This window comes from Mastigoproctus giganteus, chromosome 10 (genome assembly GCF_048544385.1).
Source record: "Mastigoproctus giganteus isolate SK-2022 chromosome 10, ASM4854438v1, whole genome shotgun sequence".
NCBI lineage: Eukaryota > Metazoa > Arthropoda > Arachnida > Uropygi > Thelyphonidae > Mastigoproctus > Mastigoproctus giganteus.
In genome coordinates, this window is record NC_143584.1 from 210,978,440 (window position 1) to 211,004,814 (window position 26,375).

General features: G+C 33.3%; 1 protein-coding gene across 1 annotated transcript in view; it reads left to right on the forward strand.

Moving 5' to 3' along the window:
- The window catches only part of LOC150079844 (phosphoglycolate phosphatase-like), a 41,261-nt gene extending 15,458 nt beyond the window's left edge, over nt 1-25,803 (forward strand). Inside the window, exons 4-8 of the mRNA XM_090383249.1 lie at nt 7,652-7,789; nt 13,717-13,779; nt 17,364-17,511; nt 19,704-19,848; nt 25,617-25,803. Coding sequence (XP_090239375.1) covers nt 7,652-7,789; nt 13,717-13,779; nt 17,364-17,511; nt 19,704-19,848; nt 25,617-25,803 — 681 coding nt within the window. The remainder of the gene's footprint in view (nt 1-7,651; nt 7,790-13,716; nt 13,780-17,363; nt 17,512-19,703; nt 19,849-25,616) is intronic.
- Nucleotides 25,804-26,375: the final 572 nt, after the last annotated feature.

Genomic DNA, 26,375 nt, shown 5'->3' on the forward strand with positions numbered 1-26,375 from the left:
ATGAAAAAACAGCAACTTTATTCTATTTAACCCTTACAGATCTTATAGAAAATTAGAAACATTTCAATAAATACAGAATCTATAAAAGAAATCAATCTTCTTTCAGGTAATTCTCTAGTGGGGCAAATATAACTTAGGTTAATTTCAATCCTTCTAAAACTCAGTCCTGTCTTATATCTCATAAAAAGGATTCTTCTGCTCCTTTGCTTATATTTGATGACATTCCAATTTCTAGGTAAGATCATGTCTATTGAGGATTACCCTGACTTCTAATCTCTCTTGGCATAAGCACATTACAAATATTGCTTCCTCCGCATCTAAAAAACTGGGTTTTCTCTTTTGCTCTTGGCATTATTTTCTTCCAAACAGCTGTTCATTCCGTGCAAATCCGCCCTAGCCTGGAATATTGTTCCGACATCTGGGGCAGTGCCCCCCAAAACCCCTCTCAGGCTTCTATATTCCATTCAAAAGAGGGCAGTTAGGTTAATTAATGATTCATCTGTAACAAAGTCTCTCCACTCTGTCTTATAGAGAAGTTCTTTCTGCTGCATGACTTTTCTATAGATACTTCTACAGGTACTGTTCTTCTGAATTGGCTTCTATAATTCCTGCTCTCTCTTTCAACGCAGTCTGAATAGTGCCACAACCAGTCAACATTCCTTTTACTGTCCAACTTCAAACTCACAGAACCAACTTTTCTTCTTCCTCATTTATTCATTCAACTTCTGCTTTTCTGGAACAATCTTCTTTCATACGTATTTCCTAAAAATTATAATTTAAAGAAGTTCAAGTCTAATATCAACAGATATATTCTTTCATCTTCTCAACCTCCAACCCATGCACAGTACTAAGTACTATAGGTTTTAAAAAAATATAATAAAAAAAAAAATCTATATAAGATTGATGCACTAAGGATAACTGAAGCTGTTGCCATAAACATTTACTAAAAAAATTTTAAGTTTCAAAATGTTCTGGTTTTTCATTGTACACCTTGACATTTTACTTACAGGGTATACTGAAAATACAATGGTTCATCACTGGTCAGTGTTTTCCTCAAAATACTTTTTGCCTAACTTCTCTTAAAGGATTAAACAAACGAGAAAAGTGTACTATTTCTGTTTATGATAGTATTTTCAAAAATTTCCTCTCTCTCTCTCACCATTGTTCTTGTAATTAATCTACCTGATAAACCAATTCTCTAACATTTTCACTGGGCCTGTGGATGATTGAATGGCTGATTGTGCATCACTTTCTCTACCTTGTTTTAAACCTTTTGTCTGTGAGAAACTTTTTACATCTGACAATAAGTTCTCATAAGTTCCATTTAATGGGTGAAGTGTCTTGCTTATATATTCATTTAACCTCACTTAAAATTTAACATTAATTCTTTGTTCTAAATAACAATCAGTTAATTTCATGCTAATCAGAAACAGCAAATACTTTTTTTGTTCACCATAATTGTCAGTATGAGACTGATTGACCAACCTTGAAAATACTGATACTAAAAGTGGAAATACATACCAACATACCATCCTTGTCTTCCACAAGCTACACAAGAAATTCAGTGTTGTTACAATTGTATAATTCAAAATTAAAACAATAGAACCTTAAGATTTATTTATCTTCCATGTAGTATTATGAATAAAATGTTTTATAAGAAAAGTTATATTTAATCCTTTCTTGGTATGATAAGAAAATTGCTTAAAACTATAATTTTTTGAAAGTAGTGTTCGGAATATTTGTTCCAAGACAAAAAAAAAAAAAAAACAATACATAGAAATTATAGGCTTGTTCTAGTCCAATTATGAGGAAGTATTGAAGTTTTTAGCCTAGCCTATAAATTTTAGCCTACCCTAATCAGGTCACAAAGGAGGTTAGGCAGGCGAAGGCGGATTACGAGAAATCTTTGGCAAAAGATGCTAAGAAAAACAGCAAGGATTTCTTTACTTATATAAACTCTAAGAGGAAGGGGATGAATCTGATTGGTCCACTTGATATCGATGGTTCGACTGTTGATAATCCTGCTCTGATAGTAAACAAACTGAATGAGTATTTTGCATCTACATTCACACACGAGGAGTTATGGAGGTTATCAAATTGTAGCAGGGTGCTTAATGATTTTGTAATAACTGAGAGCAAAGAGGAGGAGAAATTGTTGAAGTTAAACATAAGAAAGGCACCTGGGGTGGATGGGATCTATCCAGTTATATTAAAGGAGGCAGCAAAGCAACTAAGCAAACCCTTAGCCATAATTATGATAGCATCCTTGGACTCAGGGGAGGTCCCCACGGACTGGAGATATGCAGATGTATCCCTAATTCACAAAGGGAGATTGAAGGGTGACACGAGTAATTACAGACCAGTTAGTTTAACTTCTGTTCCGGGTAAAATAATGGAGTCACTGGTTAAAGATGCATTGCAGGATCATCTAGACAAGATTGCAGCAATAATTCAGATACAGCATGGGTTTGTTAAGGGAAAGTCTTGTCTGACAAATTTGATAGGATATTATGATGTCGTTACAAAGGAACTGGATGAAAAAAATAATTTTGATATCATATATTTGGATTTCAGGAAAGCTTTGATACTGTTGTGCATGGAAGACTATTGTACAAATTGGAGCAGAATGGTATTAAGGGTAATTTGCTACAATGGATAAAAGGATGGTTGAGTGGGAGAAGACAGAGGGTGGTAATTAATGGGAGCTGCTCTTCATGGACTAATGTTATTAGTGGAGTCCCACAGGGTTCGGTGTTGGGTCCTTTGTTGTTTTGTATATTTATCAATGATATTGATGAAGGTATATCAGGCTTAGTGTCGAAGTTTGCAAATGATACAAAGGTTAGCAGGGTTGTTAATGACAGTAATGGCAGTGTGCTACTGCAACAGGATCTAGATAATTTGGGCAGATGGGCTAAGAAGTGGCAACTAAAGTTTAACCTTGACAAATGCAAAGTACCATATATGGGTAGAAGTAACCCCAGAGGAATGTACCAACTGTGTGGTACTACACTTAAGGTTGGAGAAAATGAAAAAGACCTGGGAATAATTGTGCAGTCAGATATGAAGTTTTCTGAGCAATGTAGACAGGCTGCTAGGGCAGGTCATGGGGTTTTGTCAATGATATATAGGAATTTTGCTAGCAGGGAGAAGGAGGTGATTGTCCCTCTGTATAAGGCAATGGTTAGGCTGCACCTTTAGTACTCCGTACAGGTCTGGAGCCCTCATTTTAGAAAGGATGTAGATTTGCTTGAACGTGTACAGAGAAGGGCAACAAGATTGGTGAGAGGAATGAAAGGATCCTCTTACCAAGAGAGGCTTTAGTTCTGCAAATTGCAGTGGCTGGAGACTAGGCACCTGTGCGATGATCTGATTGAGGTGTATAAGGCCTTGAATGGGTTGAGCACGCTGAATTCTGATGGGATCCTTCTACTTGTTCAGATTACGAACCTAAGGGGGCATAAATTCAAATTAAGAAAAGACAGATGTAGAATAGATGTGCAGAAATTTGCCTTTAGCCAGCGGGTGGTTAATTGCTGGAACAAACTTCCATCTGTCGTTGTCGAAGTTGATAGGTTAAATAAATTTAAGGAGGAACTGGACAGGCATTTGGAGGGAATGGTGTGATTTTTTTTTTTTTTTTTTTTTTTGGCTGATGCTGCATAAGCTCATACACTTGCTTTCTTGCATCACATGCTACTACTACCATCCTTGTCTTTCACAAGCTACACAAGAAATTCAGTGTTGTTACGATTGTATAATTCAAAATGAAAACAATAGAACCTTAAGATTTATTTATCTTCCATGTAGTATTATGAATAAAATGTTTTATAAGAAAAGTTATATTTGATCCTTTCTTGGTATGATAAGAAAATTGCTTAAAATTATAATTTTTTGAAAGTAGTGTTTGGAATATTTGTTCCAAGACAAAAAAAAAAAAAACAATACTTAGAAATTATAGGCTTGTTCTAGTCCAATTATATGAGGAAGTATTGAAGTTTTTAGCCTACCCTATAAAGAAGTGTTGGGTAACTGAAACTGTACATTTATTCAAAATGCTCTTCCTGAAGACTGGTGTACTTTGCATTAACAGTGGCAAATGGTGCAAGAAAATAAGCTTATACAGTGTCGGGAAAAAAAAAAAAAAAAAAAAAAAAACACCTCCCATTTCAACTATTTATTTCCTCAAATAGTTTGTCTACTTCCTTCAATTTGTTTAAACTATCAAGTTCCAGAACAGATTAGCATTAGCATTAGTAGAGGCATATGATGCAAGAAAGCAAGCTTATGCAGCATCAGCCAAAAAAAAAAACACATACCGCACTTCCATTTCACCCCTTTGTGTGTTCGAAATACCTGTCCAGCTGAGCCTTAAATTTATTTAAGCTATCAACTTCCAAACAAGGGATGGAAGTCTGTTCCACCAACCAACTACCCACTGGCTAAAGGCAAATTTCCGCACATCTATTCTACATCTGTCTTTCCTCAATTTGAATTTATGCCCTCTCAGGTGATTATTCTGAGCAAGAGGAAGAATCCCATCGGCATTGAGCATGCTCAAACCATTCAAGGCTTTATACACCTCTATCAGATCACCTCACCAGTGCCTAGTCTCCAGACACTGTAATTTGCAAAACTTAAGCCTTTCTTCGTAAGAGCAACCCTTTGTTCCATTCACTAATCTTGTTGCCCTTCTCTGTACTCATTCCAGCAGCTCTACATCTTTCCTAAAATGAGGCCTCCAGACCTGTACGCAGTACTAAAGGTGCAGCCTGACCATTGCCTTATACAGAGGGACAATCACCTCCTTCTCCCTGCTAGAAAAATTCCTGTATATCATTGACAAGACTCCACAAGCTACTCTTGCAGCCCGTCTGCACTGCTCAGAGAACTTCATATCTGCCTGCACAACCACCCCAGGTCCCTTTCATTCTTTATCAATGTCAGTGTAGTACCACAGAGTTGATACGTTGCTTTGGGGTTGCTGTTTCCCATATGTAGTACTTTACATTTGTCAATGTTAAACTTCATTTGCCACCTCTCAGCCCATCTGCTCAACCTTTCCAGATCCTGTTGCAGCAGCATAGTGTCAGTAGTGTCCTTGACAACCCTGCCAACCTTCGTATTGTCTGCAAACTTGGACATTAAGCTTGATATATCATCATTAATATCATTTATAAATACAGAAAACAATAATGGACCCAACATTGAACCCTGAGGGACTCCACTAATAACATTAGTCCACGATGAGCAGTGTCCATTGATTACCACTCTCTGTCTTCTCCCCCTCAACCACCCCTTTATCCATAGCAGCAATTTGCCTCCAATGCCACACTGCTCCAATTTGTGCAGCAGTCTTCCATGTGCAACAGTATCAAAAGCCTTTCTAAGATCCAAGTATATAATATCAAAGTTATTCCCTGCATCCAGTTCTTTTGTGACTGCATCATAGTATCCAATCAAATTGGTCAGGTAAGACTTCTCCTTAACAAAACCATGCTGTGTCCGAGATGGAAGTTTGTTCCAGCTATCAACCACTCGCTGGCAAAAGGCAAACTTCCGCACATCTATTCTACAACTGTCTTTCCTCAATTTGAATTTTTACCCCCTTGCGTGTGGTCTGAGCAAGAGGAAGAAACCCACCAGCATTCAGCTTTCTCAATCTATTCAAAGCATTAAACACCTTGCAGGTGCCTAGTCTCCAGACACTGCAATTTGCAGAACTGAAGCTTTTTTGGTAAGAGCACCCCTTTGTTCCCCTCGCCAATCTCATTGCCCTTCTCTGTACTCATACAAGCAGCTCCACATCCTTTCTAAAATGAGGCCTCCAGACCTGTATGCAGTACTCAAGATGTATGTGGCCTGCCCATTACCTTATACAATGGGATAATTACTTATTCCTGCTAGCAAAATTCCTGTATATCATTGACAAAACCCCATGAGCTGTCCTGGCAGCCTGTCTGCATTGCTCAGAGAACCTCATATCTGACTGCACAATTACCCCCAGGTGTTTTTTTCATTTTCCACTACCCTGAGTGTAGTGGAAAATGAAAAAATGTACTATACACTGTCTTTACTCTGAGATTACTGCTACCCATATGCTATACTTTACATTTATCAATGTTAAACTTCAGTTTCCATTTCTCAGCTCATGTGCCTAACTTTTATAGATCCTTTTGCAGTAGTATACTGTTGTTACTGTCATTAATCACCCTGCCAACCTTGGTATCATCTGCAAACTTGAACATAAAGCCTAATATGCCTCCGTCAATATCATTGATAAATATAAAAACACCGAACCCTGGGGAAATTCACTAATAGAAGATAAGTCCGTGAAGAGCAATGTCCATTTATTACCACAGTCTCTTCTTCCACTCAACAATCCCTTTATCCATAGCACAAATTTGCCCTTAATGCCACACTACTCCAATTTTTACAGCAGTTTTTTTGTGCAACAGTATCAAAAGCTCTCCTGAAATCAAAGTATATGATATCAAAATTATTTTTTGCATCCAGTTCCTTTGTGACCACATCATAGTAACCAATGAAATTGGTCAAACAAGATTTCCCCTTAACAAACCCATCTTGTGTTTGAAGTATAATTGTGGCCTTGTATAGATGATCCTGCATTACTTCTTTTACCAGTGACTGCATTATTTTCCCTAAAACAGAAGTTAAACTAACAGATCTCTAATTACTCATGTCACCCTTCGATTTTTCCTTTGTGAATTGGGGATACATTCACACATCTCCAGTCCACCAGGACCTCCCCCCAAATTAAAGGATGCTCTCATAATTATGGGTAAGGGTTTGCTTACCTCCTTTGCTGCCTCCATTAACAAAACTGGATAGCTCCTATCTATCTCAGGTGCATTTCTTATGTTTAACTTCAACAATTTTTCTTTCACTTTCCTCTCAGTTATTTCAAAATTATTTAGCTCCCTGTTAGAGCTTGATAAACATCTGGCATTCCCTTCCCTAAAGAATTCCTCATGTGTGGATGCAGATGAAAAATACTCATTCAATTTGTCAGCAGCCTGATCAGGATCATCAATAGTCAAACCATTGATGTCAAATGGATCAGTTTGATTTATTCCCTTCCTTCTGGTTTTTACATAGGAAAGAAGTCTTTGCATTCTCTGCCAGAGCTTTCTCCAGTCCATATGTTCAGTAAACAGAAGATATTGTCTCCTGCAATTCATTTTCTAGAGTTTGATGGGAATGCAGTTCCTGAACTTTCAGCATCTTTAATATCAAAATCTCCTTCCCTTTTGAAATAAGAAAATCATTTTATGGTTGAATAAAGACAGTGTTCTTTAATGTGTTAAACATATATTTCTTTGTATATAATTTTTTCACAAGATTTTTATGATATCTCTGCACTCACTTTTTTTAGAATTCTGTAATTTACTTCAATACACTTCCAAGATTACCTAACAAGAAATATTTATTAACACGGTACCAGATTTGGCACATTAATGTTGAATATTTCCATTTTTAATATATTACAATAGGAACTTAATTTAACAGTATAAGTTGAATAGACATAAAGCAATCAATGTATCCTGTAGAAATTTTTATGTAAACTTGAAGAACTATTGTATTCTGTGTATTGTAGTAATAATTCAGTGAAATCTGCATTTTGTTTCAGGATGAAATTTTTCCCACATCATATTGTGTAGCTACATATTTGAAATCTATAGATTTTCAAAAGAAAGTGTATATATTAGGAAGTACCGGCATTACTCAGGAACTAGACATCGCAGGAATCAAATATTTACCAATTGGAGTAAGTACTATCAGATGATGCTATTTAAAAAAAAAAAAAAAAAAATTTTTGTAATGAAAAAGAGTAGTTTTATTATGCATTATCTTGTATAAAACAGAGATTAACGATTGTTCAAAATTTAACTCTTAGACACCAGTGCACAATCAAGTTAACCACAAAATCTTGATACATATCAAGAAAAATATGTAGATAATGGAATTCTATTAAATGTTTTGTGGAAGGATATTATTTATAAGACTTAATTATACTGCATTTGAAGAAAATTATGCATCTATTTTCATAAATCATGATATAATCATGAGATCATGCCTCCCAAAACGGAAGGTTAGTCCCACATAATTCAGTTACCAAAAGAATGAATGGAGACACCAGATACCCACTACAGGGTTATTCAATTAAAATGCAATCCACTTTATAATACAGCAATTTTATTATAATGGAATTTGAATGTTAAAGAATGTGCTTAAAAATGCCCAAATTGTTTGTGTGGATATTCTTTCACTTAGTGTGCTTGTTGCAGTTCTGTGATCAGGGATATGTTTATCAGTGGTGTGAGAGTAGTTCTCAGTGTTTCGTTTCAGTTCATTTAGAGCAGTTTTTCCAACCTATGTCTGAATAACTCATGAAAGTGGTGTGTGGGACTTGAAAATAAAACAGCTTTTTTTGCAGTAGGCAACATGATATTAACAATTATGAAATATACAGGTATACCTGTAACAACCTAACATATACTATATATATTAAGTATGAGTACATATTGTTGTATTTAAAAACTAGTTATTAATATATTTGCTTGCATAGTTTAATATTTTTGTGGTCTTTAGTTTCTACCTCAAATTTAAAAGTGGTTCATATCTGAAAAAAGGTTGAGAAACACTGATCTAGAATATATGGGCTGTATGTGAAAACCTTATTGTGAGGAGATCCCACAGATAAAAATCCAGAGGTAATAAAATGAATATTCTTCTTGGGAAAAATCCATTTATGCACAACACTAAAAATGCTGTATTGCTGCTCAAACACCACTGTTTTCTTCTAGCAATCATCTAAAAATATCTTGCTTTCTATCTGATAGCATGTGCTCTGTTACCATAGTTACCTAGGTAATAGTGTGACCTTGGTAATACTTGTCCAGTGTGTTCCATGGTAAATGAATAACTCTATATATGAACTACTTCAGGGTATTATGTCACCTGGGCTGCCAGGTTCCTCTCATAAGAATGTTCTAACCATGGTATATTCTAAATCAAATGGATGATGACTGAACCATGACTTTTCATATAGAACAGTTCCCTGAGAATTAAGTCTGTGATGTAAATAATATAAATAGTAGGACCTATATCTATTTATAGAAGAATACTCTTAGCAAAACAGTTTGCTGAGAAGAGTCTTTACACAATAGTACTGATCTTACATTTTCTGAGGTTGTTGTAACATGCTACCTTAGTGCTTAAAAGGCCAATAGGAAACCTTAACTCAAACAAAAACACAATTTTAGCTATAAAAATTAGAAACCCTGATCTGTCAGAACCCTAATCAGTTACCATTTGATTTATTGAAGATGCATTGTAAATGAAATTGCAATTATTTGTAACTTCTTTATTTATAGGTTAAATATAATTCTCTATGAATTATATTTAACCTATAAATTTTACTTTTAGTATAAAATATAAATCAGCAAAAAAAAATGTAAAAGACATTTGTTACATATTTCATTAATGAAATATGTAACATATTTTATAATGAAATATAAAACTGTTTTTTTGCATTTTAAGATTGAAATATGCTGCAAGTTTTCCTTTTTTTTTTTTTTTACTTTTTCATTGAAAACAATTTTTCTGGACCTCTATTCCTGATATTTTCACAATTACAGGAATCTTTCAATTAGCGTGGGTTCGATTAGCGCGAGACTCGAATTAGCATGGTTTATATTTAGCTACCAATTTTCGATTAGTATTTTGGCTTGGCCTAAACACACTGAAGCTGGTGATGCTACGAAAGTCAGTACTAAGTTACGAATGTAAATACACTGCTAAAGTATGCATAACATTAGAAAACATTATAGAAACACATTGCTTGTTTTCTTAGTGAGTGCGCAGCTCTGTTCACAAAAGGGAGTTACTGCTTATTTCGCATTATACCTTCTCCGTCGAGAAATAAACAAAAATGAATGCAAGATACAGTGTGGGAAGCTAGTTTGTTTTTCTACCATAAGAAAATAAAAAGAAATGGATTATTTCAAACATGTATTATTACAACAATTGAAATATTATCTAACATTATGCACTCTGAAGGACAACACCGGCCGCACCGCATTTATTACATACATGTAGATCAGTTCCTTTCAGTTGTTTTTGCGTTGCGTGTTAACGTGCAGACTCCTGTGTTATCTCCCGCCATTATGTGTTGTTTACATTAATTACTGTGCATACTAATTAATTACATTAATTTCTATTAAATTTTTATATATTACGTATTTATTAACTATGGATAAAAGGAAAAGTGTATCTGATAGTGCCTCTGATAAAAAGAAAAGTGATAACGTTAGATGAAAAAATTGAAGTCTTAAAAAGATTTGAAAATGGTGATAGTAAAACACAAATTTCTCGACATCTTGGAATGCCTAAATCAACGGTTTGGATGATAAAGTCAGTGCATATAAGGAAAAGGTAAGCTTGCTTCATCATCAGTAGGCACACAAACCACAAGAAATAGAAGTGCTATGATGATTGAGGTGGAATGTCTTTTAGCCATTTGGATAGAAGACTGCAATCAAAAAAGAATTCCAATCTGCACAATGACCATAAAAAAAAAGCCCTGAGTATTTTTGCAATGTTAAAGGAAAAGTCAACAATAAAAAACTTTCTTACAACTTAGCTGGCTTGGAAACAGGCTAGACTTAAACTTCTGCTTAAGTCCTTTGACAAACCCTCCAATGATCCGGCCTCTTACAGGCCCATTGCACTGCTGCCCATCCTTGGCAAAGTCTTGGAAAAATTGTTTCTCATCTTCTAAATTATTATTTATACAGAAATCTAAGTTCCCCACTTCAATTTGGCTTTACACGTGGAAACATTTAATTAAACACGGCAACAATCGATTAAAGTAGGATTAGGTATTAATATGGTTTAGGAATGTATTTAAAGGTGAAGCAAATTTCTCAGAAGGACGGTGAACTTCAATCTACAGAAGGTCAGGTCAGGTCAGAATTGTAGTAACTGAAGGAAATGTTCAAGCAAATTCTTCAAAAGAAAAAGTGATTGAAGCGGAAATGGAAGAAAATTCACTGCCAGTAAAGGCTGGTTTGAACGTTTTAAGAAAAGGACAGGACTGCATAATGTTGCATTGACTGGAGAAGCGGCAAGTGCAGATAAAGATGCAGCCGTGAAATATCCCAAAATTTTAAAGAAAATTGTTGATGGTGGCTACGCAGATCAACAAATATTTAATGTTGATGAAACAGGCCTTTTTTGGAAACGAATGCCAAAAAAAACCTTTCTAGCAAAAAAAGAAAAGGCTCAACCAGGCTATAAAGTTTCCAAAGATAGAATAACTCTTTTATTGAGAGGCAATGCAGAAGGTGATTTGAAATTAAAACCCATGGTTATATATAGAAATGAAACTCCCAGATCTTTCAGTAAAGGTTTTAATAAACTTTTACTGTAAGCCTACCTGTTGTTTGGCACTCTAATAGAAAAGCTTAGGTCGCAAAAGCTTTATTTGAAGAATGGTTCAATAGCTATTTTTGTCAGAAAGTTAAGGCCTACTGCGAAGAAAATAATATTCATTCAAAATTTTGTTAATTTTAGACAATGCCCCGGGCCACCCACCAGCACTTTCTGATTTGTGTGAAAATGTGAAAGTTATTTTTTTTTTACCTCCAAATACAAGAAATCTTTTACACCCTATGGATCAAGGCATAATCGCTACTTTTAAGGCCTATTGTTTACGCAGAACATTTGGCAAGCATTTGAAGCAACAACTGGAGATGGTGCAGTTTCTTTAGTTGAATTTGGGAGAAATTACAACATTAGGAAAGCAATAGACAATATTCATGAGTCATTGTCTGAAGTAACATCCAGCAATATGAGAGCAGTTTGGAAGCATATTTTGCTACATTGTGCAAATGATTTCTGTAGTAGTTTCACTCATGTCAACACTGTTATTGATGAAATAGCAAATATTGGAAGAGATCTAGGCTTTGATGAAATCAACAACAGTGATGTTCGCGAATTGCTGGAATCACATTCAGAACAATTAAGTGATTCTGGCCTCCTTAATATTGATGAACAACGAGCATATGACGAGGTGGAAATTTGTGAGGAAGAAAATGTTCAAGAAAAGAAGTTGACATTAAAAGAACTTGAAGGAATATTTCGTGCAGCTGAAAATTTGAAACAACTAATCATGGATGCAGACCCAGATATCGAGCGCAGTATGCAAATTCGCAGGAACATTGAAAAAGATGTGTCCATACAAGCGAATTTATGATGAAAGGAAGAAAGAAAAGTCTGCACAAACCAGCTTTTGAAATATTTTACAAAGAAATAAAGTGAGTTATATATTTTAATTTCAATAAACTTTTGATTACTGTACTGCAAATTTTTATAATTATCCTTTGCTTTTATACTGCTGTACATTAAATTGCCATAAAAAACATATTTTTAAAAATATTGATTGGTATATTATAAGTCTTGGAATGAATTAGGCTATTTTGTATTGATTATTAACTTCGATTAGCACGGTTTCGAATAGCGTGCCATTTTCGCGGAACCAATTAATTGCACTAATCAAGATATTCCTGTATCTCCTTTACAATCCTAAGCAAATTTTTGATTTGTAGCAGTCTTTTTTGGATGATGTATGACCAGCAAGCTATTTTATGTAATAAAAATACCTGGTGTGGGAGAACTGCATATGGACACAATTTGAAACATGGTCTGTGAAAAATCTCAGTTTATTAAATATGCTTTATAACTCAGTCTGACAGAATGTTGATAAAAAAAAAAAAAATCAACTAGCATAAAGATGATGAAATGTTGGTAAAATGCCACAGATGTATATGGGATTTAATGTTTTTACTCTAATAAAATATGTAAAATTAAAAAAAAAAAAAAAGTCTAAAAATAGCAAAAATAAAACAGTAAAAAAGGATGTATCTGACAAACCAGTGTTTAAATTTAAGGATTAAACAGAAACAAATTTCAACGTCAATCGCTGCTAGCCAGTGCTGGCAGTGATTGACATTGTAGTAGGATGTATTACTACCATGAATTATTAATGGCATCTTTTAAGCATTTTGTAACACATAGAGAATTATGCTTGCAGGCTTCTAGTTATCCAAATAATAATGATAAATAAGAAACACTTCTTTTGTAACATGCAGCTAACTGAAGAAAGAAGCTTGGAAACATTGGTTTGTGGCTTTTGGTTTTATTTGCATTATACCAATTCTTTGTCATCAAATACTGCTTTATATATTTCTGTCCTGCACTGGTGTTTCTTTCTATCAAATTCAACATCATCATTGACTTGACCACTGAGAACTAGATAAGTACTGTTTAGTAAACATATTTCATCTGTTACTGCTATTAAGTTAATTTCTACTACATAGGATAAGTAATGGAGTATTATGGTAGAAAAATTCCATTCCCCCCTCACTAAGTCTCAGAAATTGCATGGAGGAGTATGTGATGTGCCTTATGAGCAACTTTGATGTGCCTTATGAGCAACTTTGATGGTATCATACATACATGTTGGACACAAGTATAAGTTGGCCAGGATTGCTATAACATAGCCTTTTTCTTTAGCAATAAAACATGCATATAAACCTGTTTAAATTTTTAAATGTTTCTAAAAAAAAATGTTTATTTTAAAACTTATTTGAAAAATATTTTCCATTAAATATTTCTTAACCTTTTTCCTAGCCAGATGTATTGCCAGCAGACTGGATTCATTGGCTACACAATGACTGCAAGTTGGATTCAGAGGTTATTCTTCATTTACTTTTTAATGATAACACAAATTACTTAGATATATTTTTTTATGATTATTTTTATAACATGAATATATTTCTTTTAATATCTGTCATGGAAAATAAGGGACTTACATATATGGCAAAAGTAATTTTTTTTTAATCTATATATATATATAGTATGAATCAGAGCAGTAATACTCGATACGTTCTACGTTGATATTAGTATTTGTAAAATAATAAGAGGAGTTTACCTCAATATAGTACGTAGAACACTTCCATATGAATACTCTCCAGAAATTAAAACGAAAAAATCAAAAACTTACATTAGAGTAAAAAATAAGTAATTAAAAACCAATTTAACACAATTAAATATTAAAAAGAATCTAATGAAAATATTCAAAACGATTTTCCTTCCTGAAGCTGACAACGCTTTTCAACCGTATGTCATGATCACAGAAATGAAAATTACCGAATAGGGTTGAACCTGAAACTTAAATAGTGATTATTTGTCTTCATGCATATGCGTAAAGGTCCACGCATCAGAGATCAAATATGGCTGCCGAACATTAACAGAATTCTCGTGTAATTTAATTTCTACGGTTTCTGCAATTAATAGTCGTGTATAATTACCAAGGTTCGATGCGATTTTCTCTGAATATTCGTGTAAATCAACATGAAGCCTCAGTTCGTGCTTCTCGTTCAGCAGTGTCAGAATTAGCCTTTCATGCCATTAACAAAAAACATACTTTTTTATTTAACGAGGCCAAAATACTTAATGTTCAACGTAATTATATCCGACTATTAATTGCAGAAACCGTAGAAATTAAATTACACGAGAATTCTGTTAATGTTCGGCGGCCATATTTGATCTCCGATGCGTGGACCTTTACGCGCATGTGCAAAGACAAATAATCATTATTTAAGTTTCAGGTTCAACCCTATTCGGTAATTTTCATTCCTGTGATCACGACATATGATCGAAAAGCATTGTCAGCTTCAGGAAGGAAAATATTTAATTATTTAATACTTTTTAATATTTAATTGTGTTAAATTGGTTTTTAATTATTTATTTTTTACTCTAATGTAAGTTTTCGATTTTTTTCATTTTAATTTCTAGAGAGTATCATATGGAAGTGTTCTACGTACTATATTGAGGTAAACTCCTCTTATTATTTTACATATCTATATATATGCATGTTAAGTATATAGTTAAATTTTGTTTAGTATATAGATTAAAAATCTTGTTTATATTTATCTGTTGTAGAGATAAATTACATTTTAAGCAAAGAATTTCGTTCAGAATTTTCAGAAATTTAAAACTTAATTTTTAGTTACAACTAAAATTTTTTAATGTGTATACATTAACTTTTTGATACACTAACATTAACAACAACACTAACATTTAATTTAACAACAATTAAGAAAATAACAACCTTTTAGTTTCACACAAGATACAAGTGTACAGGGTGATTGAAAGTCACTTCCTATATTTTTAAAAAGGTATTGTTGGAGTAATGTGGAACAAAATTTAATCGGGTAATTTTTGTTAGAAAATTTTATACCATTTACTACTGAAATCTTAACATATGAAACAGCATTGTCAGCACTCTCTCTCAATCTGACTACTAAATTTTCCATTTCATATGCCAGAAAGACCACAGGAACGTTTTTGATCACTTTACTGATAATTTATTCCTCCAATGTTTCTAGGCTTTAATGATAAACCTTTTCATTGGTCGAGCCCCAGTAGAATTTTTAGCCCTGATGATGCATTGGGAACAAATCAGGATTTCCTTAAAGGCCACTGTGTTAATCAATGTATTCCAATTCATTTGTTAGAGAAATTAATGCTCAGCCAGTGTTTTTCACAGAAATACACTGGCTGGCTGAGTGCTGTCCTTCATAAAGAAAATTTCCTGCATGTTTGAGATACTCATCACAGTAGAAGAGTGGTTAAGGTCACTGTCTAATACCAAATGGAAAAGTGCTAGATTTAAGTCCCATCAGGAGAAGAGGAATTTGTAAACTTTGTTGTCATGCTGTTGAGAGTTAGTTGGTCTTGGATGATAGTTTCATGTTCTGCTGCTGCCTTATTTGCTTGACACAAAATTGAAACAAGCAACCTGCATGGTTGGATAAAAATATGGAACATAATGAAATATCTTTCTGAATTCATAATGTTTTATAAAATGTACATGCCAGAAATTCTTAAGAAAACTAAACTTTCTTAGCTTCAGAGTACGGTACAGAATGAAAAGGACCTGGGGGTAATTGTGCAGGCAGATATGAACATCTCTGAGCAGTGCAGACGGGCTGCAAGAGTAGCTCATGGTGTCTTCTTGTCAATGATATACAGGAATTTTTCTAGCAGGGATAAGGAGGTGATTATTCCCTTGTATAAGGCAATGGTCAGGCCCACCTTGAGTACTGTATACAGGTCTGGAGGCCTCATTTCAAGAAGGATGTAGAGCTGCTGGAACGAGTACAGAGAAGGGCAACAAGATTAGTGAATGGAACAAAGGGTTGCTCTTACGAAGAAAGGCTTAAGTTTTGCAAATTACAGTGTCTGGAGACTAGGCACTGGCGAGGTGATCTGATAGAGGTGTATAAAACCTTGAATGGTTTGAGCATGCTCAATGCTGATGGGATTCTTCCTCTTGCTCAGAATAATCACCTGAGAGGGCATAAATTCAAATTGAGGAAAGACAGATGTAGGATAGATGTGCGGAAATTTGCCTTCAGCCAGCCAGCGGGTAGTTGGTTGGTGGAACAGACTTCCATCCCTTGTTTGGAAGTTGATAGCCTAAATAAATTTAAGGCTCAGCTGGACAGGTATTTCGAACACACAAAGGGGTGAAATGGAAGTGCGGTATGTGTTTTTTTTTTTTGGCTGATGCTGCATAAGCTTGCTTTCTTGCATCATATGCCTCTACTAATACTATGCAGGTTTAAGTGCTCATTATTTCACCAATTTCCAGAAGATGAAGGTGAAGTTGATTTTCCTTATTTACAGTATGTGAAGCAGTTAATGCTAAGATGCTGTATTTACATTTTAGCACAAGACACTATGATTAGGATTAATGGTGGTATACTCCTAATCAGTGTCTTAGGGTTAATGGTGATATATTTCATTCCATATACTGTATAATTCAGAAAAATTGAGTGCAGTTCTTTGTAGAAAATATTTATACGCAGAATGGGCCATGCATATTTTTGTGGCTTCATGTGGATTTGATTGCAATTTGTGTAACTGTGACCATGCACTTTTTTCCAGAACCATAGCCAGTCCAGATCTATAATTAAACATGTTAATTTACGACAGCGTAGGTCATAATTATAATCCTAGTCATATAGTGAAAAGTATAAAAAATTATAAATGATACAGTATGCATGAATATTTGAAGTTGATGCCCTGCTGTAATTTATAAAAATTATTTTCATGAGCTGAGCAACAATTTTTTTTCTTAATAAATTTGGAGGCTATATAATTCATTTTAATTTATATCAGATCAATATTTGCTTATTTTGTGCCCCTTAGTTTTTGTATTGTATTCATTTTAGTAATGTTAACATTTAGTATGATTTTTATTTTGACAGGTAGGAGCAGTAGTAGTTGGTTTTGACGAGCACATCAGTTATCCAAAACTAGTGAAATGTGCTAGTTACCTCACTAATCCTGAATGCCTCTTTATTGCAACCAATCAAGATGAAAAATTCCCAGCTCAAGGAAATATTGTTATACCAGGTAGGAATTAATATTCGTGTGCATGATAATGTTGTATTGACCTGGAAAAACTGTATATACATCTGTATACTGATTTGTGTAGTCAGTTGTACAGCTTCTTTTAGCAAAAACATTTTTAAACTTTTCTATACTGGCTATTTTATTTTTTATTACCAAAGAAATACTATTTTTAGTGTAATGCTACTTAAAAAAATTATCAGTTTAATGTATTGTAGTCTTTATCTTATATTCTTCACCTTACTCAGCACAATCCTATAGTATTATACTGTGTAGGGAAAATGCAGTCCAGTTCTTGGGATTAAAGGCACAAGTAGTAGTTCCGTGTTTAAATGGGTTTTACTCCCATACATTTCTTAGAAAAGATACATTATTATGTAGTTTGGTATATGTTTGCTAACATAGACCATCCATCAGTTGATGAGAAGCCAGTAGGCTTTTAAATAATTGCTGTGATGTCTCAGATTTTTAAATATATAGTGAATTCACCTTATCTGGTGATACTATACAATTTAAAGAGAACCATCAATAATGGTATTTGTCTCTAAGTTGAACCTAAGTGTAAACGTTGAGGTTGAATACTCTGAATACAGAGTGAGGTTGAATACTCTGGTCTTCAGTGGGAGCAAAGCTCTTCCTATCACCAAAATCACTCAGTAAAGCCTACAGATTTCAGCTACTGTGTTGAAATACATCCCTACAATCCTATAGTATATAATACCCTGCATATTCTGATTGACCAGTAATATATAAAAATGAGATCCTAATCCATCTAGTAAAATATTTTTTACTGTTGAAAAGTTGTATTCAAACCTCTTAAGTTATGCAATTATATCTTTAATTATTATGTTATAACATTTTCTGTTGCTGGTATTATTGCATTGTTGTAGTAAATAATATTTGAATTTGGTATGTTTAACTTGATAATTGTAGTGAGGTTTCAAGCAAGGTAATACTGACGTATTACCTTGCTTGAAACCTCACTAATCTTAGAAAATTCATTCCTTTTTGTAAATGTTGTTTTTTTTTTTTTTCTCTCTCTCTCTCTCTCTCTCTCTCTCTCTCTCTCTCTCTCTCCCCCCCCTTAAGCTGGGCACTTCTTTAATATTATGTGATTCTGAGTTATATATATATATGCTTGTTTTTCTGTGATGCCATCATTTAGGTGCAACCCAAGTAGAGTAGAGAATTAAATTATATAAAAAATAAACAAGCAAACTAGAGATTGGTTGTTAAAAAATGAGAGAATAGGCAAAAGGGGATATGAATTAAAAATATTAGACAAAGTCTATATAAACATATTGATGAAAGGTAGTAGAAGGCAAGAAAGTTAACCTTTATTTTATGTGTATGATAATATGCAGTTAATGTCTGTTATGAAATGTTTCTAATGTATAGAAGGTTAATTTTAAAGTCAAGGCTTACCAGGAATTTTGTTTACACTTTAATAAAGCAATCACAAATTGCAAAACACATTAATGTCTGTAGTCATATCTAGCCAAGTCTTCAAAAGCATTTTTGAAGCATTCTTTTTGAAAATGAAGTTAGCATAGGAGACAGATAAGTTCAAAAGTGTTAAATGTATTTACTTCTGCCTGAATTATTGATGCATTCTTAACTTTTTAGTACAGGATTGAGAAGAGAGAGACAATTCATGGAGGGAAAACTCATAATACTAATATTGTAATATGTGTGAAAGAATGCTGTGCTTGGTATTTGTACATTCATTTACTCCATTTAAAATTTATTGAGTGTAACTAATATAAAGAAGATTATTGCTGAGAAACTGTTAATGTTACATGGTTGCATTTGTGAAAGTGTCCAAAGAATTAATATATCAATTTTCTGGCTTAAAGGTTTTTTTGTTTTTTTTTTCTCCTCTCCATTCACTTTCTATTTTGAGAACACCCAAGATGTCCCAAATGTTGACTTATTCTTGAAGTTAAATTTTTATAATTATAAACATATATGAATCTGTATAATGGAATTAACCATTATAAAAGTTTAGACATAAGATAAAGCCAAGACATTTTATACTTTGAGAGAGATGTATGGTGTAAAAATTGAGCATTTTTTAACTGCTTGATTGTTGTATCATAGCTAGCACAAATTTGTATTTATAAAATTTAAAATTTTAGTTCATAAAACTATTTAAATTGCTATAAAAAATCGTTGAAGCTGTTTGCTATTTTCAGGAACAGGGACATTTGTAATGGCTGTACAAACTGTCTCTGGTAGGACTCCTATTGTTCTGGGGAAACCGCACAAGTTCATATACGACTGTATCAAATCAGATTTTCCACAATTAGATCCAGCAAGGAGTATAATGATCGGAGATAAGTAAGAATAAATTATTTTTGTTATTACTTAGCTCTTACATAAACTGAAAATTTACTGAAATTGCAGAATTTTTTTTTTTCTTATTGTTCAAGTAATAGCCAGCTACTTTAAATTGTGTAGATTGATTTTAAAAATATTTCACTTTTTTAGGAAGAGTTGGTAAAAAAAAAGTCAAACCACATAGTTATTTAATTACAGCTTGACAGTATTTTTAGTTACTTTTTATAGTTATTTCCAATTTCTGATAGTCAGCATTGTTTAGATTAATGAAAATTAATAATTAGAAACTGGAATATAATTAAAGAGACTGCATAAATTAAAATCAATTTTTCAACATTAATATTTGTCTATTTTGTTTTACTTTTGACAAATTATCTGCATGCTCTATATCTTTCCTCCATCAATAATGTAGTTCAGTAATTAATCTTCATAATGGCCTGATACTTTTTGAATTTTGTTAACATGTGTGCTACCCTTACATATATATACATAAAACAGAATTATAAAATACCACTGGAAGTGATGTGCTGCAACATGTGTGTTCAAATGCACCCAAGTGCTGTGCCACAACACATGAATGGGTGCCTCTGTAGCCAGGTGGGAAGGAGCAGCAGTGCGTAGCACACGCTTCTTGATTAGACCGGGGTTCGAGCCCGTCACCACCAAATACGGAGGATGCGGAAAGGTCAGGGAATGACCACCGCACCAGAGCAATATGGCCTTAGTTGCTAATGCTCCTAAAAACCAAATAACAACAACACCAACACATGACTGGTCAACCAGTGAGTTCAATAACATAAAGGCACATAAAATTAACAACTACATAGTATTTGGTATGCTGATTGAACAGCATGCAGTAATGCTTGGCTTTTGTTTATAGACTGGGAACATAGTTTTATTTGTTTTTTGCTTGCATTGATATTAGTTTATGTACATGAATAAACTTTTTTTTATGAAATTAAGACTTTCTGATTGACAGCTCAGCACAAAAGTAAGTGTTCAATTTTAGCAATGAATTCCAAACTTTTAATTTTCAACCATTATGTAAGAATATTCGGAATGCTGATTTTTTTTTTTTTTTTTTTTTTTTTAACATTCCAAACATTCCTCCCATTTAATGGGTTCTCTCACATTTAGGTGGCAGTGAATGTCCTAAACGATAGTATCCAGTGTACAGATTACACTGGAAATTAAAATTAATGCACTAATCAGATAATTGATATCACCATTCTCTTGAGAAGATGCTTTTCTAAATAAGGTTCAAAGTACTCCACTTGTTAAAGTTACAAAACATTTTTATAAAATATTAATATGGTTAATGTTAAGCACATGTTTGATCATGTAATTAATTTTAACATGAAAATATCAGAACCAATGAGAATCGACATATAACATATGCGTATGTTGGATAAACTTTTGACAAAAAATATATTTAACCTTGGTTTTTTTTTTTTTTTTTTTGCTAAGTATTCTGATTGTTAATATTTTCCATTTCAGATAGTACTGGTTACATTGAGGTGCATAATTATTAATTCTAGGAGGGGTATCCAGATAAAAAAAAATATTATGATACCATACAAGTCAAGCTTCTTTCCCTATTTAATGTGATACAGTTGTCTATTTTTGTGAATGGTTGGTGACACTTTCAGGAAATATACCCAGGGCCGGCCTTAGGCCGATTGGGCCCTGCGCTTGGCAGAAAAATTAAAATTAAAGGAAAAAAGAATAGATGAAAAAAAAAAAAAGATATAAATAGAAAGAAAAAAAAAAGAAGGAAAAATTTTTTTTTTTTTAAGTTAAAGAACTGATTTAAAACATATTTAAATCACACGGGGTTCCTGTGAAACCTGAAAAAATGACTTTTTTTCCATATGTTTAGAAAATATGATTAGCATTTTATTATGAGTACAAAGGATGCAGAAAAAAATTTATTATTACTATTTATTTTTTTTTTAAATTCATAATATGTGAAAAGCAGAGTCTGTATAATTTATAAAGGTGTGGAAATTTAGGTCATTGTCTAATTATCTCAAGGCCAGTTTTTACACATCCCTTGAAATATCAAAAGTAATTCATTTTCACACATGTATACCCCACTTTAGGTATGGGCCAGACATAAGGTGGGGTATATACAAATGAAAATTAATTACTTTTGTCTGGCACCCGCTGTGTGGCCAAGCAACCCCTGCCGAACACAGTACGCATTGTTATAATGGTGGTGTGGTTTTATTTGAATAATTGTGCTTATGTAAGTAAGTAAAATTTATATTATTCTTCATTTTATTTGAGTTGGAGCTGGAACGTGACACAAACCCAGTGTACATACCTTTTTTTATGTAACTATGCCAATGCAGCTGCATTGGAGATGAGCTTGAAAGGGGCCCCATGAAATTTGGAAGACAGATTCATTTCTCAAGACAATTCACGATATTCATTCATAAATGAGCACGTTTTTTAAATAAATTAAATATAACACATTCTTATCAACCCAGTGACTGGCCACCACCCGAGTATTGTTTAGACTGATTCCAAGCTTATAGAAATTTTAGTAAATAAAAGATAGTTGTGAAATATTCAGCAACATCAGTGTCAAGTATACATCACTCTGATTTTATTTTAGTGCTGGTGAATTTATTTTACATTTTTTGTATGCATGTGTACTCTGATTGTTGTCATAGGGAAATATGTTTTATTTTACAATACACAAATTTGTTTCATAACAGTCTGGTTATGGACAGTGTTGTTGTTTTTTAATGCCTATCGTGCTAGATTTGGCTTTCTTTTCTTTTTCTGAAATGAAAAACTGAATGAGTTATTACTATGGTAACAAGTGACACATCTGAACTGCCAATCCTTTGATCCTCACATATGGCATTCTGAACCTGATGAGTTTATCGGGAGGGACCCTTCCTATAATTAGCATTTATCCTGTGGTGTTCAGAGAGGGAATAAGCAATGACCAGGCAGAGTAAAGCATCTACTTCGGTCACTACAAAGCATTAAGTTTCATTAAGTTTATGGTTTTGAGGTTCATTTGCCATTGTCACAACATTCTACCCTTGCCTATTGCTCTGTTTCTAGAGCAACAGCCAACAAGACCTAGACTTTGTCACTGGCCATGAATAATAACCGTTTTATATGTACTATATCTGTTCTGTTTTCGTTTTTGATGGGAAAATTTAGTGCAAAGTTAATTGAAGGAGTAACTTGGGAAAAGAGGGTAGGAAATGAAACAAAAATTCAGCCAATCACAAGAGATTTCATGCTCTATTGGCAGAAAAAGAAAGTTCCTGCAGCTCTTATCAAGCATCATGTACCATTCTGTGATTCTACATTTTCAAGTGCAGTGATTCTACATTAAGTTTCTCAGAACAAGAAAAAATTTACTCATTACCACCTTTTTTTTTCCAACCTGTGATAGAAAAGGCTGAAGATGTAAGTAAATTTATTATTCCAGTTTTCGTTCACAAATTGTGGATTCATAATTTGTGAAATTCATAATTTGTCAAATTATGAATGATCCATGGACATTGTCCAGTTTTGATACTAGTATATGTTACTCATTGCTGTAGATTTATTTATTTTACTAGTCTTTGCATTCTGTTGCAATTTGACAGAATGATTTGTAATTTTATTACTCTGGTGTCAGTAATTTTTTTTTTTTTATTGGAATTTGTTGAAGGATCATTTACAGATCAGAGAAAGATATAATATGAATTTCAAATGGTTATTTTTCTTGTCTGCACTTTTGCTTTGCGCTTAGTGAGCAATGAATGCGCACCTCTGAATAGAGAAAGTATGCATTGATTTGCTTTGTGCACAATGCAATGCCAACTTTGTAGTGATTCTGTAATAAATGATTTTATTATTAAATGTAAGTGAATTTATTATTCCAGTTTACATGATGGAACATTCACAAATTATGAATGGTCCATGATGTTGGCGATCGTCAAACGTATAGTTTGTAATAATAATATGTTACTAATTGCTGTAGATTTATTTTATAACTATTCTTTGTCTGTGCCAGTAGCACAGTGGTATCACCACCATCCTTTTTCCCACACCGGGTGGAAAAGGCCAGAGTTTGATGGCGCGAGGAACTTTAATGAACTGGCACTGAACATACCTTTTTTATTTATTTTTTTTTATTATTAATTTTATTTAATGACTATGAGTAGTTAGTGAACTAGTCAAAAATCCTGTATGGCTGAATTTAACAGTTTTGAGATTCTCCTAATGATAGTACAGAAAGCTGGGAAATGCAACCCAGCTTTGTTTCTGATATCAGGAAAGAATATAAAGGTACTTGTGTCATTTAAAGGCTTGTCTTTGACATTTTGGTATATTCTGATTGAACAGCCAAGGGAGGCAGCATCCATTTCAATTTTACATAATACCCTACCTCTAGAGTAGTATTGTGAAAACTTTTTTGCTCCCAGACCCCTTGCTTTACAAGCAAATCCTCAAATTAAAATATCATTTTATTATTTTATTGTGCTTGAAAACTAAAGTATTTCTAATTCACCTTCAAAATTTGCCTTTCCACGTTTCATAGTATACAAATTTTAAAAATGAAATTAAGTCTGTGTGTTTGTACGTAGTCTGCTTGATACATAATTGCTTATATCTTGGCTTCCATTAATGCTACAGAAAAAATTCTGAAAGCCTCTCAGAATTAGCAATGAGTGGTGAGCTTACTGTTCTAGGGTGTGACTGGTTGACATCATGCTGAATGAGGAGGATGTGAAACAAATGGATTAGCCATTCTGATCTCCTGACCTTAATGTTATTGAACATTTGCAATATACTGGGCAGATATTTTGCTATTCAATTGACACCTTCTTTGCAAGATACCACAAATATTAGAATAGAGAGTCACATTTATAGCACACATTTCCAGTTATTTCAGGTTTACCACCCACCAGAACAGGCAAATGAACAACAGGAACTAGTGCATAACCAAACTAGCCAAAAAAAAAAAAAAAAAACCCTTCCACAACAATCAATCATGATGTTGTTTGGTACTGTACAGTTTTGGTTTTTCTCTACTTTAATTTATTCATTCTTAGTCTTTTGGTTTTTATAAAATAGACTTGTTTTCCTGCCTGTTATTATTGAAATAAACTTAAAATTATCATAGGGTAATATTTGAATAACATTGATTTTGATTTGTAGAATTTCCATAATTTTAACATATGTTAAAATTCTGGAAATGTTTGGAAAATGGTGCATTTTAACTTTTATGAACTGATAAGACATTTGGCATTTATTATAACTGTTAACAGCAAAGGGATAACATGCATGTATCAAACCAGCGTGTTGCACTGGAGCCCCCCTTCAGCCAATGAGGGAAGTTCCCCAAATGCTCCAAACAATCTTATATTGAACTGATTAAAGTTAACAATAGGGGCCTCCAAAATCAAATTTTGCACTGCAGCCTCAAAATTGTTTTGCACTAAGGCCTCACAAGAGTTTGCTATGCTACTGATTAACAGAATTCTGAACTCACTTTGGGGTAACTCTTTTGTTTATCTGATTTCATATCCATCAGTTTAATAATTATGATCTCAAAATATTATTATCTAAATACGCTAGTCATTGATTAAGAAAAATGATAACATTGCAATAAAGTAATTAATATCATTATGAAATTTTTTGTTTCTATGCTACCCCTCCCTCCCCCATTCTAATGCTTTCATAGAAAATTTTCATTTTAGATGTGTGTAAAGAGTAAATTTTTGCAAAATTAATATTAAAAATTCTTTTAGGCTGAGCACCGATATTCTTTTTGGAAGAAACAATGGATTGAGAACATTGCTCGTTTTGACAGGAATATCCAATTTAGAAGAGGTAAAACAGTGCAAAGACAGTAATTGTGAGGAAGAATTGCGTCTCATACCAAATTATTATCTTCCGTCATTAGGAGATTTAGGAAAGTTGATAGGTTGTTACTAAAAATAATATTTGCATCTAGTCTAATATTAATTATTTTACTGATTTTGGTTCTAGTATTTATAGTATGCAGATACCGTAATTGAATGTCTTCTCTTGTAGCATATAGTGAAGAAATTACCAATGAGACTTCCAATTAGATTTAATATATTTTATGGAAGAGAAATGCGAATTTGAGTTAATCTTAGCAAATCTAAAATATTTTGCTATTTTCGGATTGTTTGTTATATCTAGGGTATGTGCCATTATAATACGGTAATATCACCAGACAGACTGTTGTTCTTATTTGACACTGACTTGATTTCCTCTTTATCTGCTCTGTCCTTCTATCATCCAAAGTATATATATTAATTATATATTTAAATTATGTAATTAATTTCTCATTTGGGAAATAAGCTATATTTGCCTAAAATTAGTAAACACTTAACTTGAGCTTACAATTGTGCAGTTTTTAACATTGATTGATGGCCTATTGAAAAAAAAAAAATGTATTCTTAGGACTAACCTATAATAAAATGGATGTGGAAGAGCAGGCCAGAAGTACAACCTGGTTCATTCTCACAATAAAAAATATC